A 22,873-nucleotide genomic window follows, 5' to 3' on the forward strand; every position below is an offset into this window, starting at 1 on the left:
AAGCACAGTGTCTGGTGGGTCTGTAGTTAGAGACTCAGCTGCTATAACAAAGAGACCAGAAACACAGTGACTTAAATGCATTAGAAGCCCTTTCTCTCACGTCAAGCTATCTATCAGGCTGTGCCAGGCTGGCAGGGCCGCTCTCTTCTAAGAGGTCATTCATTGGAATCATCTTGGTGAATAGTCTTCTGCCAAGGCCCAGGGTGTGGCCCTAGTTCCCATAGTTGAAGTTGGGTTGCCGCTGTGTCTTCTTTCCAGCCCATAGGAAAGGAAAAGAGCAAAGTCTGGGGAAAGCAGCTGGATTTAGTTTGGAGAAGACCCAGAAGTTTCCTACGTGTATCACTTTTGCTCATAGCTCATTGTCCCAAACTTAGTCTCATGGCCTCTCTTGGTTGCAAAGGAGGCTGGGACATGTAGATGCTAGATGAGTGGCTAAATGCCCAGGAGTCAAAAAGAAGGGATTTGGGGGACAGCTAGCAGTCTTCCTACTCAGTGGGCAATGAATACTGAATGGATGGACAGACAGTTGGTTTGTCGGTGTCTTGGTCCATTTTCTGTTGCTATAACAGAATACCACAGACTGGGTAATTTATAACCGAAAGAAGTTTATTTAGCACACAGTTCTGGAGGCTGAAAAGTCCAAGAGTATAGTGCCAGCATCTGGTGAGGGCCTTCTTGCTGCATCATTACATGGCAGAGGACATCACATGGTGAGAGGACGAGAGTGTATGAGCTTAGCTCTCTCTTCCTCTTCTTTTTTTTTTTTTTGTTTTTTTGAGATGGAGTCTCACTGTGTTGCCCAGGCTGGAGTGCAGTGAGCAAGAGTACACACAGATGATGGTGGGGGAGGATGGGCAGCCAGGTAGTGGGTGGGGAGAAGAACTAGAAACCAGCAAAATGAGCTGAAAAGAGTCAGTGGATGGGAAGATGGGCACATCAGGGAGGAGCCAGTGGTGAAGAACTGCCATCCTCTTAGTGGGTTTCATCCTGAGCCAGGCCTGGCCTAGCCGGCTGCGTCCCTGAAATGCTCTCATCCTTCAGGGGGACCCATTCCAGGGACTTCCTGCACCCGTCCACTGTAGAGTGTTGTGAGTCCTCTCTGCAGCTGCTGCAGTTTATCTGAGGTTTGACTAAAATCTTCCTTTCTTCTATTTCTAACTGCAGGCTTCTGCCCTGCCCCTCATTCACACGTCTGGCCCTCCCCTTCCAGTTCCCCCTCACTTAGTCACCCTGCAACCATGCTGCTACCAGAGCTGTCCCCAGCCTCCTCCTGGAAGCCCTGGTCCCGGGGATCCTGACCACAGCTCCACTGATACGGAGGTGGATGCTGCTGCTGTTGTGTCAGCCCCCGGCCTGGGAAAGGTCAATGCCATCCTTCACCATTGGAATGACTGGTTTTAATCCTTGGTTCTTTCCTGAAATGAGTTTTCTTTTAAAAAGTAGGTTTCTCAAATCCATTTGGCTCTTTGCTCTTTTAAGACATCAGTATGAGCCAGGCGCAGTGGCTCATGCCTGTAATCCCAGCACTTTGGGAGACCGAGGCAGGTGGATCACGTGAGGTCAGGAGTTCGAGACCAGCCTGGCCAATATGGTGAAAACCCATCTCTACTAAAAAGTACAAAAAATTAGCTGAGTATGGTGGCAGGTGCCACCATTCAGCTGCTGGGGAGGCTGAAGCAGGAGAATTGCTTGAACCTGGGAGGTGGAGGTTGTAGTGAGGCGAGATCATGCCATTGCACTCCAGCCTAAGCAACAAGAGCAACATGCCATCTCAAAAAAAAAAAAAAAAAAAAGACATGAGTACGTGGATCCTGAAGGGTCTCTCCAAAATCAATCTCATCTGAAAGCCAGTGCACAGGAAGCCAGGCCACTTTTGTTTGACTCTCAAAGTCCTGAAAAGGTTTTCCACAGTCCCAGGGTAGGCTGTCTCCTAAAGCCCCAGTACCCCTTCCCCTTTTGTTCTCTGATGAAGCTGAGGGGCCACAGACCTCAGGCCTCTCCCTCTCCTTTCCTGGTAGCCAACAAGTTTGTGAAAACAGGCCCAGGCGGTCTCAGTTAGCTTTTGCTGCATGACAAGCCTCCCTAAAACTTAGTGGCTTAAAACAATAGTGTTTATGGAGTTCACAATTCTGTGGGCTGGGCTCAAGGGGGCATTTCTTTGGTCAAGCTGGGCTTGGTTATTCTTAGCTGGGATGGCTAGATGGCTGCAGCCATCTGCATGTGGTATCTCATCCTCTAACAGGCTGGCCAGAGCTTATTCATGTGATGACAGTGCAGAGCTCTATGAGTGTGGCCTCAGCTCAGCAGTGGCACAGCGCCACTTCCCCTGCATTATATTGGCCAAGGAAAGTCCCAGGTCCAGCCTGCATTCAAAGGATGGGGAAGCAGATTCTACTTCTTAATGGGAGGAGCAGCAAAGTCACATTGCAAAGGCTATGGATACAGGAATTGGAGAACTGGGGCCATTTCTGAAATCCACTGCCGTTGGTTAATGTACCATTCATTCTAGGCCTATTCTTGTCTGTTAAATGAGAATAAAGACTTGGGATTGTTGTAGAAATCAAGTGAGGAAATATGGTAAAATGCTAACTTCTAATGAGTGCTCAGTGCATTACAGATTGATTATAATGATAATGGTTTTACCTTTGCCAGTTGGAAGACTGGGAAGGTACCTTTTGCCAGACAAGCAAGCACATGTGTATCCTACAGGACAGCATAAAGCAATTCTGTTTTTCCTCCCCAGTGCCTTATTAGTCCATTCCTGCCCACCTAGAAAGGTCCTCAGGGAGCTACTCCTCACTGGCCTCTTCCTTTTTCTCTTTCCTCACAGTTCTGTGTCCACTAGAATCCTCCTCTCTGTCACTGGCTATCTTTTGATAATCTTATGTACTTCCTGTAGCATGGCTGCAGTGCAGTGTTATCCTAACAGACTCTCTGACTCTTGTCAGTTGTCCTGACTTGGTGGGGCAGAGCTCTGGGAGGGGTGATGGGAGTAATCGCCCCCTCTGCCCAAGAACCAAGCAGTACAGGCCTTTAGGATTCTAGATGCTAAATGACTGCTGTAAAAACTAAACATCCTCGCCCTCTTCTTCTACTCTTCTTCCCCCTCCATTGACATCTTGCCCAGTGACGCTCTTGTTCCAACTATCTATTGTTGTATAGAAAACAATCTCAAAATTTAGTGGTGTGGAAAAAAAAAGCCATTGTATTATGCACATCACTTCTGTGGGTAGGAATTTAGACAGGACACATTCAGGATATCTTGTCTCTGCTCCATGATGTGTGGGGCCTCAGCTAGCAAGACTCAAAACCAGGGTGACTTGATGGTTGGGGACTGGAATCATCTAGAGGCATCTTTACTCACATGTCTCGTAGCTGAAACTGGCCATCAGCTGGAACCTCACCTGAGCTGTTGACTGGACCATCTACATGAGGTTTCTCCCCAGAGTTGCCCACATGAGCTAGTTTGGACTTTTTTACAGCATGGTGGCTGGGTTCAAGAGTATGCAGCTGAAGATGCAGGAAATGAGATCCAGCAGTTTGTTAAGGCCTGAGCCAGGAAACTGGCATAGTGCCACTTCTGTTACATGCTGTTGGTTCTTAGAGAGTTCAGTTTTAAGAGGAAAATATATGGGCCCATCTCCTGATGAAAGAGTGTCAAAGAGTTGGGTGCCATTTTTTTTTTTTTTTTTTTTGAGATGTAGTCTTGCTCTGCCACCCAGGCTGGGGTGCAATGGGTGGTCTCAGCTCACTGCAACCTCTGCCTCCCGGGTTCAAGCAATTCTCCTGCCTCAGCTTCTGCAGTAGCTGAGATTATAGGTGCCCACCATTATGCTGGGCTAATTTTTATATTTTTAGTAGAGATGGGGCTTCACCATGTTGGCCAGGCTGGTCTGGAACTCCTGACCTCATGGTCCACCCACCTTGGCCTCCCAAAGTGCTGAGATTGTAGGCATAAGCCCCTGCACCTGGCCTGGGTGCCATGTTTTAAATCCACCACACCCCCATTTGGAAAAAGATGGTTCAATTTATCATTTCTATGCTTGATTTAATAATGCAGTTATCCCATTAGTGAATATTACTGATCACTTACCCAGCATCATTTTACCCTCTTCCTACTTCCCAAAAAAATCCAGATTTTCACTCAGGAGTTCATGTCTCCTTTATGCCACCTGGGTTTTGTAGGGGAAGCTGACTCTATTTCTTCTGCCAAATCATTGATTCAAGAGTGGGCAAGTGAACTAACTAGTCCTATCTCAGTAAATCTCAGGACTCCTACTTGGAATGCTGAGACAGAAATGTTCTGTCTCCTCTGGAGATGTGGTATATGGATGTGAACCTAGAACTGCTGCAATTATTTTGTCACCATGAGAGAAGTTGGCCTTGTGATGAAGCTCACACCTTGGAAGACAGAGCAGAGAGATGGAAGACATTGGGTCTCTGATGAATCATTGAGCCAAGAAATCAAACCAACCCTGAATTCCTGTTAACAATAAAAATAGCAAGGAGATATTAGGTACTTAATATGTTCTAGGTATTTTAAATGCATAATCTCTATGAAGCCTCACATGAAATCCTGGATATGGATACTAGTATAACCCATATCTTACAGATGAGGAAATTGGGCTGAAAAGGTTTGATAGACCTCCAGAGGTAGAATAACTTGCCCAATTTCAGTCAACCAGTAAATGGTAAAGTCAGGAATAACACTCAGCAGTCTGGCCCTAGATTCCATCTTCCTAACATGATCCCACAGTGCCCTTCTAGTTTTGTTTTGTTTTGTTTTTTCCAGTTTGTGAACCAATTTCCCTTTGTTTTTGTTTTCTTGAGACAGAGTCTTTCTCTGCCACCTAGGCCTGAGTGCAGTGGCATGATCTCAGCTCACTGCAACCTCCACCTCTCAGGTTCAAGCAATTCTCCTGCCTCAGCCTCCCAAGTAGCTGGGATTACAGGCACTCACCACCATGCCTGGCTAATTTTTGTATTTTTAGTAGAGATGGGATTTTACCGTGTTGGCCAGGCTGGTCTCCAACTCCTGACTTCAGATGATCTGACTGCCTCAGCCTCCCAAAGTGCTGGGATTATAGGTGTCAATAAATCCCTTTGTGATTTAAGCCTGTTTGAGTTGGTTACTTCCAAATTAAAGACCACAAGGGACAACTCCTCCCTGCAAGTGTGATATGTCCCCATGGCAGGAGCGGCAACATCACCTCCCCATGGAGACAGCCATCTTGAACTGATTCCATGCGCCCCAGGCAGGAAGTTGTCCCTAGCACTAGAGCATATACACGGGCCGCCCGGCAGGGCACAGTTCCAGGAAGGAACACGTGTGTCTGCCAGGCCTGTGGGGAATCACCAGCTGACAGGGTGCACCTGAGCACAAGCCCCACACAGGGCTCCTTCCACCTCCTCTCCTCCCTTCCTGGTCCTCCGAGAGGCTGGGTGCCAGCTCAGTCAAACCACCTCCTTTTCCACTGTTGCTGTGTTGTGGCTGCCTGAGTCTACAGTGGCTCCTGAAGGCCTCTTGGGACTGGAGTCCTTTCCTGGCTTCCAACCCAGAAGCCTCTGAGTCTGGCCTCTCATCTCCAGCAGGTGAACCCAAGCCTGCCATTTGGCTGAAAGCCCCACTCTGCCTGGTTAACTGGGAACAACACCATAGGATTGGGAGCTGCATTCCAGGGGTGTTCCTGGAAATTCAGGGGCTTCTGTCACAGCCTTGCAGAGTCCCATGGCATCATTTAATTTTTTGTGTTAGATGTCTACATGCATCTGTCCCCTAGTTTACTCAACCACTCCATTGCCTTCTCTGCAGCTAGTGAGGAGCTAACTGATAGACATCCTTGAAGAGTTGGATCTCAACAGGTTGCCTAAAACCTTGTTTTAACCAAAATGAGAATTTGTTTTTGAAAAAAGAGAAAAGCCACCTATAATTCCACCATGGCAAAACCATTTTTACAATATTTTGCTTAATACACTCCAGTCTTTGTTCACATACACACATATGTTAAAATAGTCCCCCACACAATATACTTTCTATTTGTGTAATCTCACTTGAAGCACTTGCCCATCTTGCTATGTAGTCATCACAATTATAATTTTTCCTGGCTGTGTCACACTGCGGCATAGGGCTGAGTGCCTAGCCTCAGGCTTCATGAGGCTGACACGGTGAACTTAACAATGACAATAACTTTTTTTAAAAAGGTGGAGTGAAGAATAATGCCATTGGCCACAAGTCAGTGTGAGAGCAGGATTCATTGAAATCTTCAATTTTGTTTTCCTAGTCATAATTAATAACTCCTATCTGCCAAGATTCTCCTCCAGCATTCCCTCCTCAGAGGACAGTCCCCATCATCTTCCTTCCTACTCAGTGTGGGGCCCTCCTCATGCCCCAACTAGGCCTTATTGGTTTCATGCTGTGTTCTAAGTACTTTACATGCATTAATTTAATCCTCACGTTTACCCTTGTCTACTATCATTGCGCGTTTCATAGATGGGGAAATGAGAAATGCTATCATCTAGAGATGAGGTCTAGAGAAATGCCATCACTTGTCAAGGTTGCACAGCTTATCTGTGATGCAGCTGGGATTCAGACCCTGGCATTCTGACGCCAGAGCCCACCTTTGTATTCACAGTGTTATCCTGCCTGTCCCGCCTCAGTCCCTGCTCAGAGGACTGACCACACAGCATTGCGTTCTGTGGGTTATTTGCCTCTCACTGCCCCGTAGGATACTTGAGGGCTTGGACACTGAAACACTCAGCAGGTACTTCATAAATGCTAGCTGAATACATGGAAAAATGAATGGATGAAATGAATTGGGTATGATTTTAAGGAGGGGACATGTCTTAGTTCAGGCTGCTATAACAAGAATACCATAGACAGGGTAGCGTAAATAGCAGACATCTATTTCTTATAGTTTTGGAAACTGGAAAATCTGGGACCAGTATACCAGTGTGATTGGGTTCTGGGAAGGGACCTCTTTCTGGTTTTCTCACAAGGTGGGGAGGGAGAGAGAGAAAGAGCTTGGATTTCTTCATCCCTTTATAAGGGCATCAGTTCCATTATAGAGACTCTAACTCCATGATCTCATCAAACTTTTGCACGATGGAATGCAGTCTTCAGGTCTAGTGACTGGAGTCTGCTACTACCTGCTGTGTCAGAGGCCCACTGAGGCTTTTGCTTCTGAGGGCTCAAAGACTTAAGGGTTCAGGGTGCACCGTTCTCCCATATGCCCAGTGTGTGTAGCCACAGCTCAGGGCACCTGGGGACAGCTCTTCCCACCAATCCCAGGGGTCACCCACGCCTGGCTATGAGCTCCCACTGGTGCCTGGCACACTTGAGCTCACACACACTGGGCTGCTGAATCCCTGGGGCAGTCTTGTTCCTAGGCTTGCGTTTGGTAAGGAGAGAGTGCCTTAGCTTTAACAAGCTCCATGCTGAGCACATGGTGGGCACTACATCCATGTTATTTGTTATTTGGGCAATCAGATGAGGTCCGGGCATGAGCCTGGAAGTCTTAGCCTCGGGCCTGTGGATTAGTGGCACTATTATGGCAAGGCGTCAGCTCAGGGATCCCTGTTCTCAGTTGCTGCAGCAGCATCCCCACAAGAGATCCCTTTGGGTCTCATCATGTTGTAGGCTCTCACTGCCTTTGAACTCAGAGAGTCTCTCTGGCTGCTGCAGCCTTGGGCAGAACCCCTCTCTGTTTTTAATCTCCGTGTCTACCCATCCATGGAAATGTCATCTTGTGAGGTTGCAAATTCTAAGGAGATGGTAGCCGTGTTGTCTCCTATAACAAATGTCACCACTGCTGCCCTCACCCATCTTTCCACCAAACTGGCCACCCTTAACACCGACATGCTGGAAGGTAGGAAGGACAAGGTTAAGCCCTCAAGGGCCACTGCATTGTCCTGGGCTCCCCTGCCCTGGCCATTACACAACCACCCTTCCCCATCCCATCCCTGTCTCCTCAGTTCACCCTCTAGCACTGAAGCCTAGACTCTGTCATGGCAGGCTTGGAGTTAGGGAACTGAGAAATTCCGTGGGGTTAAATTTCTCCTCCAGCTTAACATCCTGGGAAGACCCCTGAAGAGACCTATGGTGTCCAGTTCTGTAGCACAGCTCCCCAGCCCTGCCACAGAGTGCCCAGGCTGGGAGCGGGCAGGCAGAGGGCAGAGGAGGTTTGTTAATAAGCACAAGGAAGCTGATGCACACCCAGAGCCGGTAAAATTAATTATTAGCTCCAGTCACCCTCACCCCCAGCAGGATGAGAATTGATGTCACAGTCAGGGAACTGAGGGGGACGGAGGAGGGAGCTGGTCTCATTTTCCTTCTGTCCTCAGAAGGAAGGACACTGGATGGGTGTGTGGCATCCAAGAAGGCTCCTGTCTTCTTGCCTTTATGCCAGTTGGAAAATCAAAGGCACATAGTAACAGCTGCAGCCCACCTGATGCTGCAATACACCTGAAGGCTGTGACTTACCAGGGTCTCACCTGCACACCCCTTGTCTGCCTGAAGACTCGTACCCCACTGTGTTCCCCTGACCCCGTCAACCTCACAATCCCAACGCATTTGCCCAAGACCCCTGAGCATTTACCTGAGACCCTGGGAGGAATGAAGAGGGTTCGTCCCAAGCTGGCACTTTCTGACTGGGGAGAGAATGGAGGGCCTCTGGATATAGGGGAGCAGCTGAGGCTAAGGGAGAAGTGGTTCAAGATGCCATGCACCTTCTCTCTGCTGGAAGACAGAAGGTCACCGGTCCACTTTTCCTCATTCTCTTCCATGAAACCCATGCATGGAAAGATTTAAGTCATAATAAATTTACTCTCCCATCTCTAGTTGATCAAAGGTGGGTTATTGGCCACTGGGAACTGCTGATAGCAGGAAAGACCCCCTAGTTACTGCACTGAAATGACGGGATCCCAGCGAAATACTGGCAAATTCGGCTTTCCAGTGGGTGGTGTGACCTCACTAGGGTGCTGTGCTTTCTCTAATGTTGAAAGCCACTCACGGACCCTTTGCTGCTCCAGGATAGACGTATCAAGGGCACTGGCAGATTCTTTCTGAAAAAGTGTGTGGAGGGTCAGGATGATGAGGATGCTAGAACTGTTTGTGTTTTACCCTGCACTATTCTAGATCGGTTTTATGTTCTGAGTCCTCCTTGCAAATTCCTTGCTGGCCAGGACAGAGGCTGCAGTGCTGGGTCTACAAAACACTTTCTGGGTGACTGACTTGGTGTAATTCCAGGGGAAGATACAGCCCCTCCACAGACCTGCTCAGCCTTAAATGCTGCGCTGATATGCCCTTTGGTTGACACCTTTGTCTCCCACCTAGTGTGGCCTTCTTGTGCTCTGTTCTGGAGTGACAAAGCTGAAAGGATGACATTGCCTTCCCTCAGCACATATGAGCACATGATATCCCAAATCTTCTGCTCCATTTCTTGAGAAAACAAAACCCAAAAGAGTTGGCACAAAGAGCATCTGAGTGGCCCAGGACTCTGGCCTTGCTTTCTGCAGCCTCCTCTGGTTTACTTAGGCCATGGTCATATAGGCCCCGTTCACGTTCAAGGCTACGCTGATTCTGTGTCCCTGGGACTTTTGTCCAGAAGTATTTGTGAACTTGTAGTCAGTTCTCTTTCCTTTTCTTTCTGGTTGAAATAATTGCACAATGAGGCAAAGATGATTAGACCTCCTAAATCAGAATCTTAGGGTGACGGGACCCAGGAAGATGTATTTTTAGCAATCTCTCATTTTGATCCTGAACATAATCTTCCATTTAGCTTATTCTGGCCTTGAACTAGGCAGCCCTTGGCAATGGGTCCTGTTTTTCAGGGTGTGAAGAACCTGTTTCTTTGCTTTCAAAATCAGCTGTACATTTCCTTCCTCACCCCCAAAGCTCACATTCAGGGTAAGGCCTTGAAAAAGGCCTTGCTCAACCAACACCCCGGGAGTGAGGAAGGGTGTCCAGGTGTAAGTCACAGCCACTGGGGAGCAGCACATCACAATGACTACAGAGCCAGCTGGAGCTGACAACTGGGATCAAACGACTTGCTGGCCTAGGTCCCAGGGGCAGTTTTTACCCTGAAGTAGCTGCTTCAGAAGACAGTTCTGCCCTTCTCCCACCAAGTTCCAAGAGGCTTCAAGATCCTCTCTCCAAACTCAACACCTCCCAAAGCTCCCACGTGAGTCATGCGAAAAACTGAACCTAGTGAGAGTTCAAAGGATGCTTCCAGCTCCCAGGCTCTAACTTGTGGGAGCAGAGCCGCCCCCCTCCTGATGGGAGACTGTACCAGCCCACTCCTGACTGCTTGCCTTCTTGTTCCTGACAGCCAAGCTTCAGGAACTCTCCCCTGAGGACAGGCCCAGAGAATCTCTTTGGGGCTTCCAGGATGGAAGTGGAGAGACCCTTTTCCCTCCCCACTGCCTTTTCTTGGGGCCTGAGCCCTGAGCTCCTTGGGGAAGCTGCAAGCACAGAGACCACAGTGATGGCAGCCAGGGGGCGCTGTGCTTGCAAAGCTTGGCTCTTCTTGTGTTTTTGCTGCACCTCTCCGTAGGAGGACTTCCACAGGCCTCTGCTGCCTGCCCTTTTTCCCAGGATCATGGTAGGACGTGCAAACCACATGTCTGTGCCTAAGTCCCAGGTATCTTACAACACATTGATTTTGGTGGTTGACAGTACAATCCATTACCATCATTTTCCCTGGTGCCAGTTAGCGTTCGCTGGGACCTCCAGGAACAGCATGCCGAGGGCCAGCCTCAGCCTCCCTGTCCTTGCTGCAGAGGACCGTCTTCCCGCTCCAGCCCTGAGTCATGTGGGGGAAGCCGTTGGACAGAGTGAAAAACTAGAATCGTGGACTCATTTCTGATGAAGTTGTATGATTTTCTCGTTCTATATCTGCCAGGCTAATTCCTCCACCCGTCAGAGGAATTGGTATCAGCTGGAGGAATGTTTATTTTTTTTTTAAACAAGCAATTCCTAGATCCATCCCTGTGCCTGTGGCAGTCTAGAGTTGGGGCCTTAGAATCTGCATATGAACCTCAGTTTGAGACATTTGATGTACATACTGCTTTGGAAAAACATCAGGGGATGGTTCCCCTTCTCATTTTACCAAGAACCTTGATGTCCACTTATCCCCTACCTGGTTATGTCTTCACCCTGTCCCCTGCCCCCTCCTGGCAGCTTCTTCTCAGCAGATAAACAAGCTTAAGTTTCTCCCACTTAAGGAAAAGTGGTCCTCACCCACGCTCTGGAATCCACATCTCCATTCTCTCCAAACCCCCTGACCTCCTGCTCTGAGCCCTGCCAGTCTCCCGACTCCCTGTGGAGCTACTCTTGGCCTAAGAGAGTCTGTGATTGCACGTGGCCCCTCTCACTGAACCTTGCTAAAGCAAGTGACCTGCCCCACCACCTCTTCCTCCAGACAGTTCTCTCCTGTTTCTGGGATGCCCTCTCCTAGCCAGTCTGATTGGACCTCCCCTGTTCCTTTGTGGTCTTCTTTTCCCTTGCTCACCCCTAAAATCTTGGTGTCTCCCAGGGTCTTTCCTTGAATTTCATGCCCTCCTGGGGTGACCTCATTCACTTTCAAACACTAGTTGAAATGGACACCTCTGGGGTCCTTGTCTCTGACTCAGCTGTCTTCAGTCGGTGGGCACGGCCCACTCTGGGTTTCCCACCTTGGTCAATGGCTCCATCCTAACCCTGTAGTGTGGAAAACCAGAACCCCAAACCCATCCTGTGCCCCTGTTCCTTCCCTACTCCAACATCCAGCAGGTCACTAAATTGAGGATGCTGCCTACCTGTCCTCTGCAGGTCCTGTCTCTCCTACCGCCCTCTCCTCCCTTCTCACTGGGGATTTTGCAAGGCCTCCTCTCCCTGCCTTCCACCTCGCCGCTTCCGACCCATCCCTCCTTAGGGGTCAAGTGTTTGTTCTCAAATTCAAACTAGGCCCGATAGTCCCCTGTTTAACCCCTTCCCAGGGCTGCCTGTTGCCTGGAAGAGGAAGGTGGATTCCAGAGCCAGGCCCGCAGGGCCCTCCCCAGTCTGACCCCTGCCCACTCCAGCCTCACTTGTTTAATTTCTGAAATTTTTACAGAAGTCTGAGCCAGCCTCATTTTTCATCACTCCCCTACACATGCCCTAAGTCCAACCTGTGCACCACTGGGCTCTGAACGGCCAGGTCAGCCTGTCTCCAGATGCTCTTCCCTCCTCTGAGTCCAGTCTATGCACCGCTGAGCTCCAGACTGTGCACCGCTTAGCTTTGGACAGCCAGGCTGGCCTTCCTGCAGATGTTCTTCCCCTCCTCCTTCCCTCCATGAGTCCCCATCAGCTTCCCAGCTCCCTGCTGCATCGCCTGCTCTCCTGTGAAGTCTTTCCTGCTATGGCCAAACAGAATTCGTCACTGTTCCTGGTGTGACCCAGTGTCCTTGCCAGAGTGTGAGCTCCCGGGCTGGGGTGGCAAGTTCCCATCACCTGTCTGGGCTCCCATTCCCAGGACTCAGCATTGGCATATGGCTGGCGCTCAATAGAATAAATTAAAACCAACACATGCCTGTTGGGTAGAGCATTTTATTTAACTGGTAAGACTCATTTAAAACAATTAACACCTCTTCATAGGAAAATGTGCTAAAACCATTTTTAAAATTTACTGCTGAAGAGATTAAAACAGGTTTTATATCATAAATCCACTCACTTAATCTCTACCTTTTATGGCGTGTGGTGCCTTATACGGCAAAAGAGACCTGTTGTCGTAGTTTCCTAATTAGTGATATCTGAGCTCACACAACTGGACAGTATGCGTGCACGTGGTAGAAGTCAGTATGTGTATAAGGTTATATTTTTACATGGCTTAGACTTATCATGAATGTGTCAACATGAGTAAAAGAAGGTGCAGAGACCAAAAATCCCTCCGACACCACACACACGTCCTTTAAATAAAGTGTGGGCCAGCCCAGCTTTTCCTAACATATAAGCCAAAGCTTTTGCTAGGGATCATTCAGCTTGCACAGCCCTGCTCGTTTGCAGAGCACTGGGCTCACCAGGCCTTCCCTGCTCCACAGGGAAAAGGCAGGTACTCAGCCCACTGGCCTCTAATCACTTTGGCAATGCCAATGAGATTTCATCTTTTGACAAGAGATGGGCTTGATGACCTTCTGACTCTAAGAATCTCTGAGTTCAAGGACAAAGTTTCCTTATGCTCAAAACTTTCATATACACATTAGGCTTTTATTTTTCAGCTGTTCTTGACCTGCAGAAATGCCAGTTTCATATGGTTCAGTCTAATAAAAACATGAAAGAACACGGACCACTGTTCCCATTTCCTAGCCTGAAAGAGTGAGGTGAGGCCACATCCACAAAGAGAGGGTCACTGGGTCTCAGCTCCCACCGAGTCAGGACACTGTAGCCCAGAGATCAGAACACCATCCAATTCAGGGCCTTCCGTAAAGGACATAGGGAGGGGAAGGAGTAGGTTCAAGGATATTTGAAAACCATTAAGGATGAAGGTTCTTGCTTATTATTAATAATTTTTTTTTTTTTTTTTGAGATGGAGTCTCACTCTGTCACCCAGGCTGGAGTGCAGTGGAGCATTCTCGGCTCACTGCAACCTCTGCCTCCCGGCTTCAAGAGATTCTTCTGTCTCAACCTCCTGAGTAGCTGGGACTACAGGCGTGCACCACAAAGCCCAGCTAATTGTTGTATTTTTAGTAGAGACAGTGTTTCATCATGCTGACCAGGCTGGTCTCGAACTCCTGACCTCAGTTGATGCGCCTGCCTTGGCCTCCTAAAGTGCTGTGATTACAGGCGTGAGCCATCACGCCTGGCTTCTTTCCTTATTTTTTAATGTAAGGATGCAACACCCTAGACTGAAAAGGACTCAGCCTTCTTAACTAGACGGATTGACTTTAAGTCTGGGTTCTGCTGTGAGGGCAAGTCGTTTAGCCTATCTGAGCCTCAGTTTCTGTATCTGTAAAATGGGGATAATAATAACTACCTCCAGTGGTTTTAAGAATAAGAGGTAATGTAGGTAGAGAGAGGGTTGCACAGTGCTTAGCAAACTATAAGTTTGCAGCAAATGGCACCTATGTTATTTTCACTTCACATTTTCCACACATATTCTTGTTCATCTTCAACCATCTTTCCACTTCTGCAGCGTTCTCTTTTGTAATAGGTGCACTTGTATGCATCTCCTGTCTCACATGCACGATGCACTGGTAGAAGCAAAGGATGGTGGCACACACTTCCTAATAGTCCCTGAGTCCTCCACATCTTCCTGTGTCCACTACTAAGTACTGAGCCCACATCTCCTCCATTCCTCAGCTGCTGACTTCTTATCCCAGTTCATGTTTCCCATCTCAGACACTTTAAATCCACCCTGCCACCTGGGCACGGTGGCTCATGCCTATAATCCCTGCACTTTGGGAGACAGAGACGAGCAGATCACTTGAGGTCAGGAGTTCGAGACCAGCCTGGCCAACATGGGGAAACCCCATCTCGACTGAAAATACAAAAATTAGTAGGGCATGGTAGCACATGCTTGTCATCCCAGCTACTCAGGAGGCTGAAGCAGGAGAATCACCTGAACCCGGGAGGTGGAGGTTGCAGTGAGCTGAGATCGTGCCACTGCACCCCAGCCTGGGGGACAGAGTGAGACTCAGTCTCAAAAAAAAAAAAAAAAAATCCACCTGCTGACAAATTAATTTTCTTAAGTCCCTGCTTCCATTGCATTTCTCTCCTGCTCAAAACTCTCTGTGAGAGCTCCATTTCCAGCAGGTTGGGGGCAAACTCTTACCCAGGCATTCAAAGCCTTCCACAAATGGCCAGAGTCAGTCCTCCCTCTTCATCTCCATCACCTTCCCCTTGTCACCACCCTGCCCCCTGCACCATCCTCTCCCTTCTCCTCCCCGCAGGAAGAGGCTGGAGCTGAAGTCCCAACTTCATCACTTTTACCCTTACAGAAGCCCTCAGCCTCCTTCTCCTCTGTCAGATGGGGTGATGAGTTTGCCCAGTACACTGTGAGTTCTTGAGGACAGGGGTCCAGTTAGGTTCCTTAATGAGTCTCTACAGAGACTCCAGAGTTGCACCCCAACCTCATCCCCCTGAAAGGAGGCTCTAGGCAACACTCTGTGCCCCTAGCTGGCTGTCCATCGGTGCGAGTAGAAGAACAGTTTTGCCTCTCTGGATCTCCCACAGGGCCTCTGGGGCTCTGTGCCAAGGACATAGTAGGGGTAGTTAGTGAGTTGCCTGATCTTGAATCCATGGTTTTCACACTTTAGTGAGCCTTATGATTCCTTGGAGGGCAGGGGGGAAGCTTGTTGAGAAATGCAGATGCCGGATCATCCTTTAGACATTCCGTAGATCTCAGGTGAGACCCCACATTTTTAACAAATGCCACAGGTGATGAGACAGGTGGTCGGAGGAGACACTTGAGGTTCGGTGTACTTCTTTGAATGCCGACAGGCCACCTACTGTGTATAAGGCACTGTGCAAGGGGCTCAAGGGATGAAGGTGAATGAGATGCCACCTGGGACCTCACATCGGTGGCAGTGGTTATGATGAGGAGAAGGAAAATGAGGCAGGGTTAGTTTCAGAAATCAGCATGTGGACTCAGGCTTCAGCCTTGGATCTGAAGCACAAAGGTGTGGGCGAGAGCAAAGGCGAGACCTGGAAACTGTAGGAGCCAGCGAGTTTGGGCAGGGAAGGGCCTGAAACCAATGAGATGCAGCCTGGGACCTCACGTTGGTGGCAGTGGTTAAGATGAGGAGGAGGAAAATGAGCCAGGGTCAGTTTCAGAACTCAGTGTGTGGACTCAGTTCAGAGTGGGAGGCAAAATAAAAAACAAGGCAGCCTCAAAGAGCAGGAACTGACAGGATGGAACGCGAGGAATGTGAAAATGGTCACCAGTCGTTTGGCCAATTTCCCAAATGCCCTGCTTTCTGGTCTGGGCCTGCTTTTAACAGGTCATCTACACCTGGGAGGCAGTGCAGCGGGGCGTGGCATTGGCATCTGACTCTGGTGGGTTCAATGCCTGCCTGTGAGTGTGACCTTGGACAAGATGCTTAGTTCCTGGGAGGTATTAGTTAGGGCTCTCCAGAGAGACAGAACAAGCAGGATATATGGAAGGAGATTTTTTTTTTTTTTTTTTTGAGACAGAGTTTCACTCTTGTTGCCCAAGCTGGAGTGCAATGGCACCATCTTGGCTCACTGCAACCTCTGCCTCCTGGGTTCAAGCAATTCTCCTGCCTCAGCCTCCTGAGAAGCTGGGATTACAGGTGCCCACCACCATGCCCGGCTAAGTTTTGTATTTTTTAGTGGAGACAGGATTTCACCATGTTGGCCAGGCTGGTCTCAAATTCCTAACCTCAGGTGATCTGCCCGCCTCAGCCTCCCAAAGTGCTGGGATTACAGGCATGAGCCACTGCATCCAGCCCTGGAAGGGTATTTATGAGGGGAAGTTGGCTCATGTGATCACAGAGGTGGAGAAGTCCCACGATAGGTTGACTGCGAGCTGCAAAGCCGGAGAAGCTAGTAGCTGGCTCAAGCGGGCAGCATGGCTCAATCCAAGTCTGAAACCTCAGAACCAGGGAAGCCAACAGTGCAGCCCCCAGTCAGTCCTGAGAGGCCCCCAGGAGGCCTCTGGGGTAAGTTCCAAAGTTCAAAAGCTGAAGAACCTGCAGTGTGATATCTAAAGGCAGGAGAAGAAAAAGCGTCTCACTCTGGAAGGAGGAAAGAAAGCGGAGAGGACATTCCCCTTCCTCTGCCTGTTTGTTTCTGCTGGGCCCCCGGCTGATTGGATGGCGCCCACCCACACTGAGAACAAGTCTTCCTCTCTTGGTCCACTGGCTCACACATCAGTCCCCTCTGGAAACAGTCTGACAGACACACTCAGAAATAGTGCCCTACCAGCCATCTAGGAACCCCTCAATCCTGTCAAGTTGACACCTAAAATTAACCATCACACTGAATCACTCTCTGTGTGTGTAAGAGTGTAGTAAACCAAACGGTGGCCTCTAAAGATGTCCATATCCATATCCCCAAACCTGTGAATATGCTACCTGATGTAGTAAAATGCATTTTACAGATGTGATTAAATTAAATGGATGGGGAGAGCATCCTGGATTACCCAAGTGGGTTCTGAATGCTATCACAAGGGTCCTTAGCACAGGGAGGCAGCAAGAAGATATAAAGACAGAAGCAGAGGTCAGGGAGAAGGTGCTACGCTGCTAGTGGTGATGACGGAGGAAGGGGCCACAAACCAAGGAATGTAGGTGGCCTCTAGAAGCTAGAAAAGGCAAGAAAGTAGATTTTCCCCTGGAGCCTCCAGAAGGACTCATCCCTGAGAACCCATTGCAGACTCTTCTAACCTCCAGAACTATAAAAGAATAAATTTGTGTGGCTTTTAACCATGAGGTTTGGGTAACTTGTTACTGACACCGTAGGGAACTATGACAGACACAGAGAATGCTAATTCTCTTCACGGTTGTCATCAGGAGGTCTCAGAGCCCATGTAGGAAAGGGGCCTAACTCAGTAAAGGTAGTGATATTACCCATAGGGGCTGAGTCTTAGACAAGGTGAAGAATGTGACTGCACCCACCACGTTACTTGGCACCTTGTGAATGCTCAATAGAGCGTAGGCTCCCTGTCCCTCCCCTTACAGGTCAGGGTGTCTAGGGGAACCCCATCAGGGAGGGGCTCTGGGAAACCTGTCCTAGTCTGCACCCTCTACACTGTGCAGGCACCTAGGCTCTTGGCTCCTGTCCCTTAGCAATCAGCGTGTGTGCCAGGTGGTCATTTCCTGGCCCTTCACCTCTCCTGAATTTACCTCTGAGGTTGCTTCTCTGTTAACTCAGACACACCAGCTCCCACCTCAGAACTCTTTGGCCCTTGGAATCTTTGCCACATAAAGTTGCCCTTTCCAACTGCCTGTTGTCCTTGCAAGTGGCTTCCCTGTTGCTCCTTCCCAGAAAGGACTGCTTGTCATGTGATTTCCTTGTCTCCCTGAAAGGTTCCAAGACTGTATGGGGCCCCTGGCAGCCCCGTGCCGTACCTGCTCCAGGTGGCCCATGTAGTATGGAGACGAGAAGTGGACCAGGGTCTGGGCAGTGGTGCCACTCAGAGGATAGGGTGCCAGACATCGGTGGCTCTTCTCTGAGCTCTCGGAGGGTGGACAGCTGGGCCCCAGGCCAGCAATGAGCACACAGACTCCTTTGTCTCCCAGCACCCTCAGAAGGCTGTCCCCTCTGGCCTCTCACAGGGACATTCGTCTCGGCCTTCACTGTGCTGTGCGGGGCCCGCACCGACCTCCCGGACAGGCATGTGTGCTGCGTCTTCTGGCTGAACATTGCAGCAGCCCTCATCCAAATCCTCACGGCCATCGTCATGGTGGGCTGGATCATGAGCATCTTCTGGGGCATGGACATGGTCATCCTTGCCAGTGAGTAGCTGCTGGTGTTGCGCCTCCTGGGGGTGGGGGAGTGACCAGGGACAGGAAGGACTTGGGAGGCCTTCATGGCTGGCTGAGGTCCTGCTCACCCACTAAGGACCGGCTCTGGAGAGGGCTTGCCTGTGCCCTCTTCACAACTCCCCGGGCTGCTTGGCACAAGGGACCCTCCCCACCAGGCCTGGCTCAACACCTGCAGGGAATTATGAGTTCATGGCAGGCAGAGTTCCATCATTTAATGCAAACTTGATTCAGACACAGAATGGTTTTGTGAAAGGGTTTAAAGTGACAAAATCAAGTTTACCAAAGACAACTCAGTTACCCTTTCTAAAATAACCTAGCAAAATCTTGAAACAGACTCCACCCATTTTAAGCAGCTGTACTTGTCTCCCATACCACCATCCACGTTCCTTGTATTTTCCCACGCCTAGCTACCTGTGAGGGCACAGTTCCTCAATAATTGACCTCATCTCTCAGGCACTTTGGCCTCACTCCATACCCCATGCCCCTCATTGTGTCCTATACCCCCCAAAACCATTCATAGCTGGGATCTTCAGTGCCAGAGGTAAGCTGAACCAGGTAAGGGTGGCAGAGGCAGGAGGGGAAACTCAGGGTTCAGGGGCCCTAGAATTATGTAGAATGATCTATAGTCAACTCAGCCTCAGTTCAGAATCCTGTGAATATCCAAGATCAAGAGCACACATAAATGGCAGGACAAGGGTCAGTGACCAGTTAGGCCACCAGGCCAGAGAAGATGCAGGTAGACACAGAGCCTGAGGGAGATGCAGTGGAGTGTGGTCAGATGGGCTGCCCAGAAGTGGCTCCTCCAGCAGCAGAGATCAGGGGAGGAAGTGGGTCAGCTGCACTGCCAGGATCTCCCAGAATCAGAGCAAATCAGCCAGATGCTGGCAACCAGGGGCAGCCAGAGCAGGGGAACTCCAGGCTGGACCAGCGGCTGAGCAGCAAGCTGCTCCAGGGAGGAATGAGCTGGGAAGTGGCAGGGAAGCTGCTCCTTCTTCCTGGGAGGGGGGTGCTCAGGGCAGGGGTTGCCCTGTCAGAGGAATATTGTGAGGTAAGCCCAGCAGGCAGTCCCTTGCATCTCCTTCATGGGATCTCACCCTCCGGGCATGTCCAGGGGCCACTTTCATTTGTCTAGAGAGATGAAGAGCATGACTGATAGGAAGGAAGTGCTGCCAGCCCTTGGATGAGTCCTAAAACTGGGTCCCGACAATTCCACAGAGGAAATTTGCTGCTTCCCCAGGGGCCTGTGGTCTGCAGGCTCTTGACCCTGTTCCCAACTGGAAGCTGGGAGGTGCTTCTGCCTTTGGAAGGTTGAAGGCTGCCCAATTTGTGCAAGATGAGCCCCTCTTACTGGCTCATCTTCTCTCAAACTGAGCATCTGGCCAGGCACTGGGGATCTGAGTAAGGAACCTCTGCATTAAAGTGGAACATGACTGTGTCACAGGGTAGGTCTCAATAATGTATGTTGATGCCTCATCTGATCTCTAGAGCTTTCTGGTACACTTGTCTTTGATCTCCTTAGTTAGTAACCAGGAACCAAGAGGTTGGAACCTTAGAGATAACTTAAAGAGCTCCCTTCATCATGCCCTAGGTGAGGCATTGAGGCCCCAGAAGTGCAGATGGGGATCCAGTCACTTCCTCACTTTCCATTGCCCCAGGCTGCTGACTTGGCCAGAAACTCCTCTGCTGTGGCTGGTGTGGGGCGCTAACTGGGCTGCAGGATAAGCAAGTGCAAGAAGCTGCAGCCCCCACCTTTGCCATGCAGCCTTCACTGGGGGTCAGTGTCAGCCCCTTGGTTGTCTGCACACTGTTTCCAGGGCTGCTGTCTTTGCATCAAACTTTTGAGAATGCTTTAAGGGGTGTATTAGTCCATTTTCACACTGCTGATAAAGACATACCCAAGACTGGGAAGAAAAAGAGGTTTAATGCACTTAGAGTTCCATGTGGCTGGGGAAGCCTCACAATCATGGCAGAAGGCAAGGAGGAGCAAGTCACATCTTATGTGGATGGCAGCAGGCAAAGAGAGTTTGTGCCAGGAAACTCCCATTTTTAAAACCATCAGATCTTGTGAGACTCATTCACCATCACAAGAACATCACAGGAAAGACCCGTTCCCATAATTCAATCATCTCCTGCCCAGTTCCTCCAACAACACATGAGAATCATGGAAGTTACAATTCAAGATGAGATTTGGGTGGGGACACAGCCAAACCGTATCGGGGTATAGACTTGAGGGCTGCATATAAAAATCAGTCACACCTCATTCTTGCCCACTGCCTGACTCCCAGACTCATTCACCCATCTCAGCGAGGGAAGCCTTTGCATTTTTTCCCCCACAACTAATCCCACCCCCAAAGGGTGAATAGTTGCCACTCATAAGATGGTGCTGCAGGTGGGATTACTCCCAGCAACCATGGAACTTGTGTGTCCGAGAATGACTCCTTTGAAGGGAATAAGTACAATGGACTTTCCTATCCTAGAAGACAGTTGGATAAGGGACTCTTCTTTCCGGTGTCACTCCAGCCCCTTGCTATAAAACTGGAGGAAACTTTTCAGTTGTAACAATACACCTTGGTTTTTCACATGGCGTTGCCTGGGGTGTCATCAGCAAACACACCATCATGAAAAACTCCTAAGAGGGGAGTCAGAGAAATCTAGATGAAAGTGGGAGCTAAGATCAGGAACTTGCAAGCATGTTGCTTGATTTATATGAATAACAACAAATAACAATCAACAACACCCTGTCAGTAAATACTTGGTAGCTTTATGGCGGGCTCTTTCTACTGCCATGCCCATGGCAGACATTGCTAATCAATCATGACACTTTCTGCTGACCAATCTCACATGTTATCAGCACAGGGCTTCAGGTAGTCACTACTAATTGATCCAAGAGGTCTGAAAGATAAAACCTGTTTGCCACCCTCTGGCCTGGGTCTTCCCCAAAATATTTTTATATATGTGGCTCCTCTCCATAGAAACAGCTAAGCACATAGCTCAGACAGAGCCAGTGTGGGACCAGGATGGGACACATTGGCATCTTTAGATTGCTGTAGTCAAAGCTCTAGCTGTCCAGGAGCTGCCACTCATGTCCATCTGGAACTTATCTGGAGAAAGGCATGAGCTGAGGATGAAAAAAAAAAAGGGCTGGGTGCTGTGGCTCATGCCTGTATCTCAGCATGTTGGGAGACTGAGGCAGGAGGATCACTTGAGACCAGGAGTTTGAGGCTGCAGTGAGACATGATCATGCCACCATACTCCAGCTGGGCAACAGAGCAAGATTCTGTCTCAAAAGAGGACAAGAATAAAGAATGAAGGCAGCAGTGTGGGCATGGCCAGGATATGGAGGGCTGGGGAGGCAGTGGACAGAGCTCCCTGGCAGTGTGAGAGGCCCTCGCTGTGCCCCTAGCCACGCCCACACAGCTGGTGGGCAGACCGCTGGCCACTGTGGCTGTCACCATGAGCACTGAGCACTCCCTGCCTGGGGATTGGCATCTGAGAAACCGCTGGCATTGCCCCTGTCCCATCTCCCAGGCCTTATCATGGATCCGCTTTGTTTCCTGTGCGGAGCGTTCCCTATGGCTCTGTTTACAGGCTGTGATTTCTCTTCTTCTCTCTCTTTTCCTCCTGCCGCCTCCCACTCTGTGCTGCTGCAGTTTCCCAAGGTGAGTCTGCGGATGGACGTGCAGGCCTCGTGCTGCTGCTTGGGGCCCTCTCCTCCCCTGAGACCCCCAGTCCTGCACACAAACACCCCACCCGCTCTCCCAGTGGGTCAATGGGCTTTTGTGTTTAGCTTTAACTTTTGATTTGGAAAATGATTAAACATAGAGAAAAGTAGAGCCCCTAGTAAAATGAGGACCTAATGCCCACACCAGCCTCAACCACTATCAATTCATGGCCAGCCTCTTTTCCTCTGTCATTCCCTACATCTTCCCTACCACAGCATGGGTTTGTTAGCACCCAAAATTGAGAAATACTCTGTAAAATGAAGAGAAAAAGCAGCTGAATACACTGAAGCTCCTCTTCAGACTAAGTTCACTGGCTAACATGAATAACCACTCAGCAAATTCTACTCATGTAATAGCAGCTGGGAATATTTCAGTAGGTATCTTTTTTTTTTTTTTTTTAATCTTTTGAGACAGAGTCCTGCCGTGTCTCCCAGGTTGGAGTACAGTGGCGTGATCTCGGCTCACTGCAACCTCCACCTCCCGGGTTCAAGTGATTCTTCTGCCTTAGCCTCCCAAGTAGCTGGGACTACAGGCGCGTGCCACCATGCCGGGCTAATTTTTTGTATTTTTAGTCAGATAGGGTTTCACCATGTTAGCCAGGATGGTCTCCATCTCTTGACATAGTGATCTGCCTGCCTCGGCCTCCCAAAGGGTATCTTCTTAAAAAAACAAACACAATACCCTTTCACACCTAA

At 49.4% G+C, this 22,873-nt stretch overlaps 1 protein-coding gene across 3 annotated transcripts in view; it reads left to right on the forward strand.

Moving 5' to 3' along the window:
- STUM (stum, mechanosensory transduction mediator homolog) overlaps nucleotides 1–22,873 on the forward strand; it is a 63,691-nt gene that overhangs the window by 32,956 nt on the left and 7,862 nt on the right. The window contains exons 2-3 of one of the 3 annotated variants that reach the window (XM_033197365.1): nucleotides 18,247–18,426; nucleotides 22,107–22,115. In XM_033197365.1, the coding sequence (XP_033053256.1) occupies nucleotides 18,247–18,426; nucleotides 22,107–22,115 (189 nt within the window). Of the gene's footprint in view, nucleotides 1–18,246; nucleotides 18,427–22,106; nucleotides 22,551–22,873 lie in introns of those variants that run through there. The other 2 variants (XM_033197364.1, XM_033197366.1) reach the window with 2 other exon arrangements.

Source organism: Trachypithecus francoisi, unplaced genomic scaffold (genome assembly GCF_009764315.1).
Source record: "Trachypithecus francoisi isolate TF-2019V2 unplaced genomic scaffold, Tfra_2.0 Lachesis_group5, whole genome shotgun sequence".
NCBI lineage: Eukaryota > Metazoa > Chordata > Mammalia > Primates > Cercopithecidae > Trachypithecus > Trachypithecus francoisi.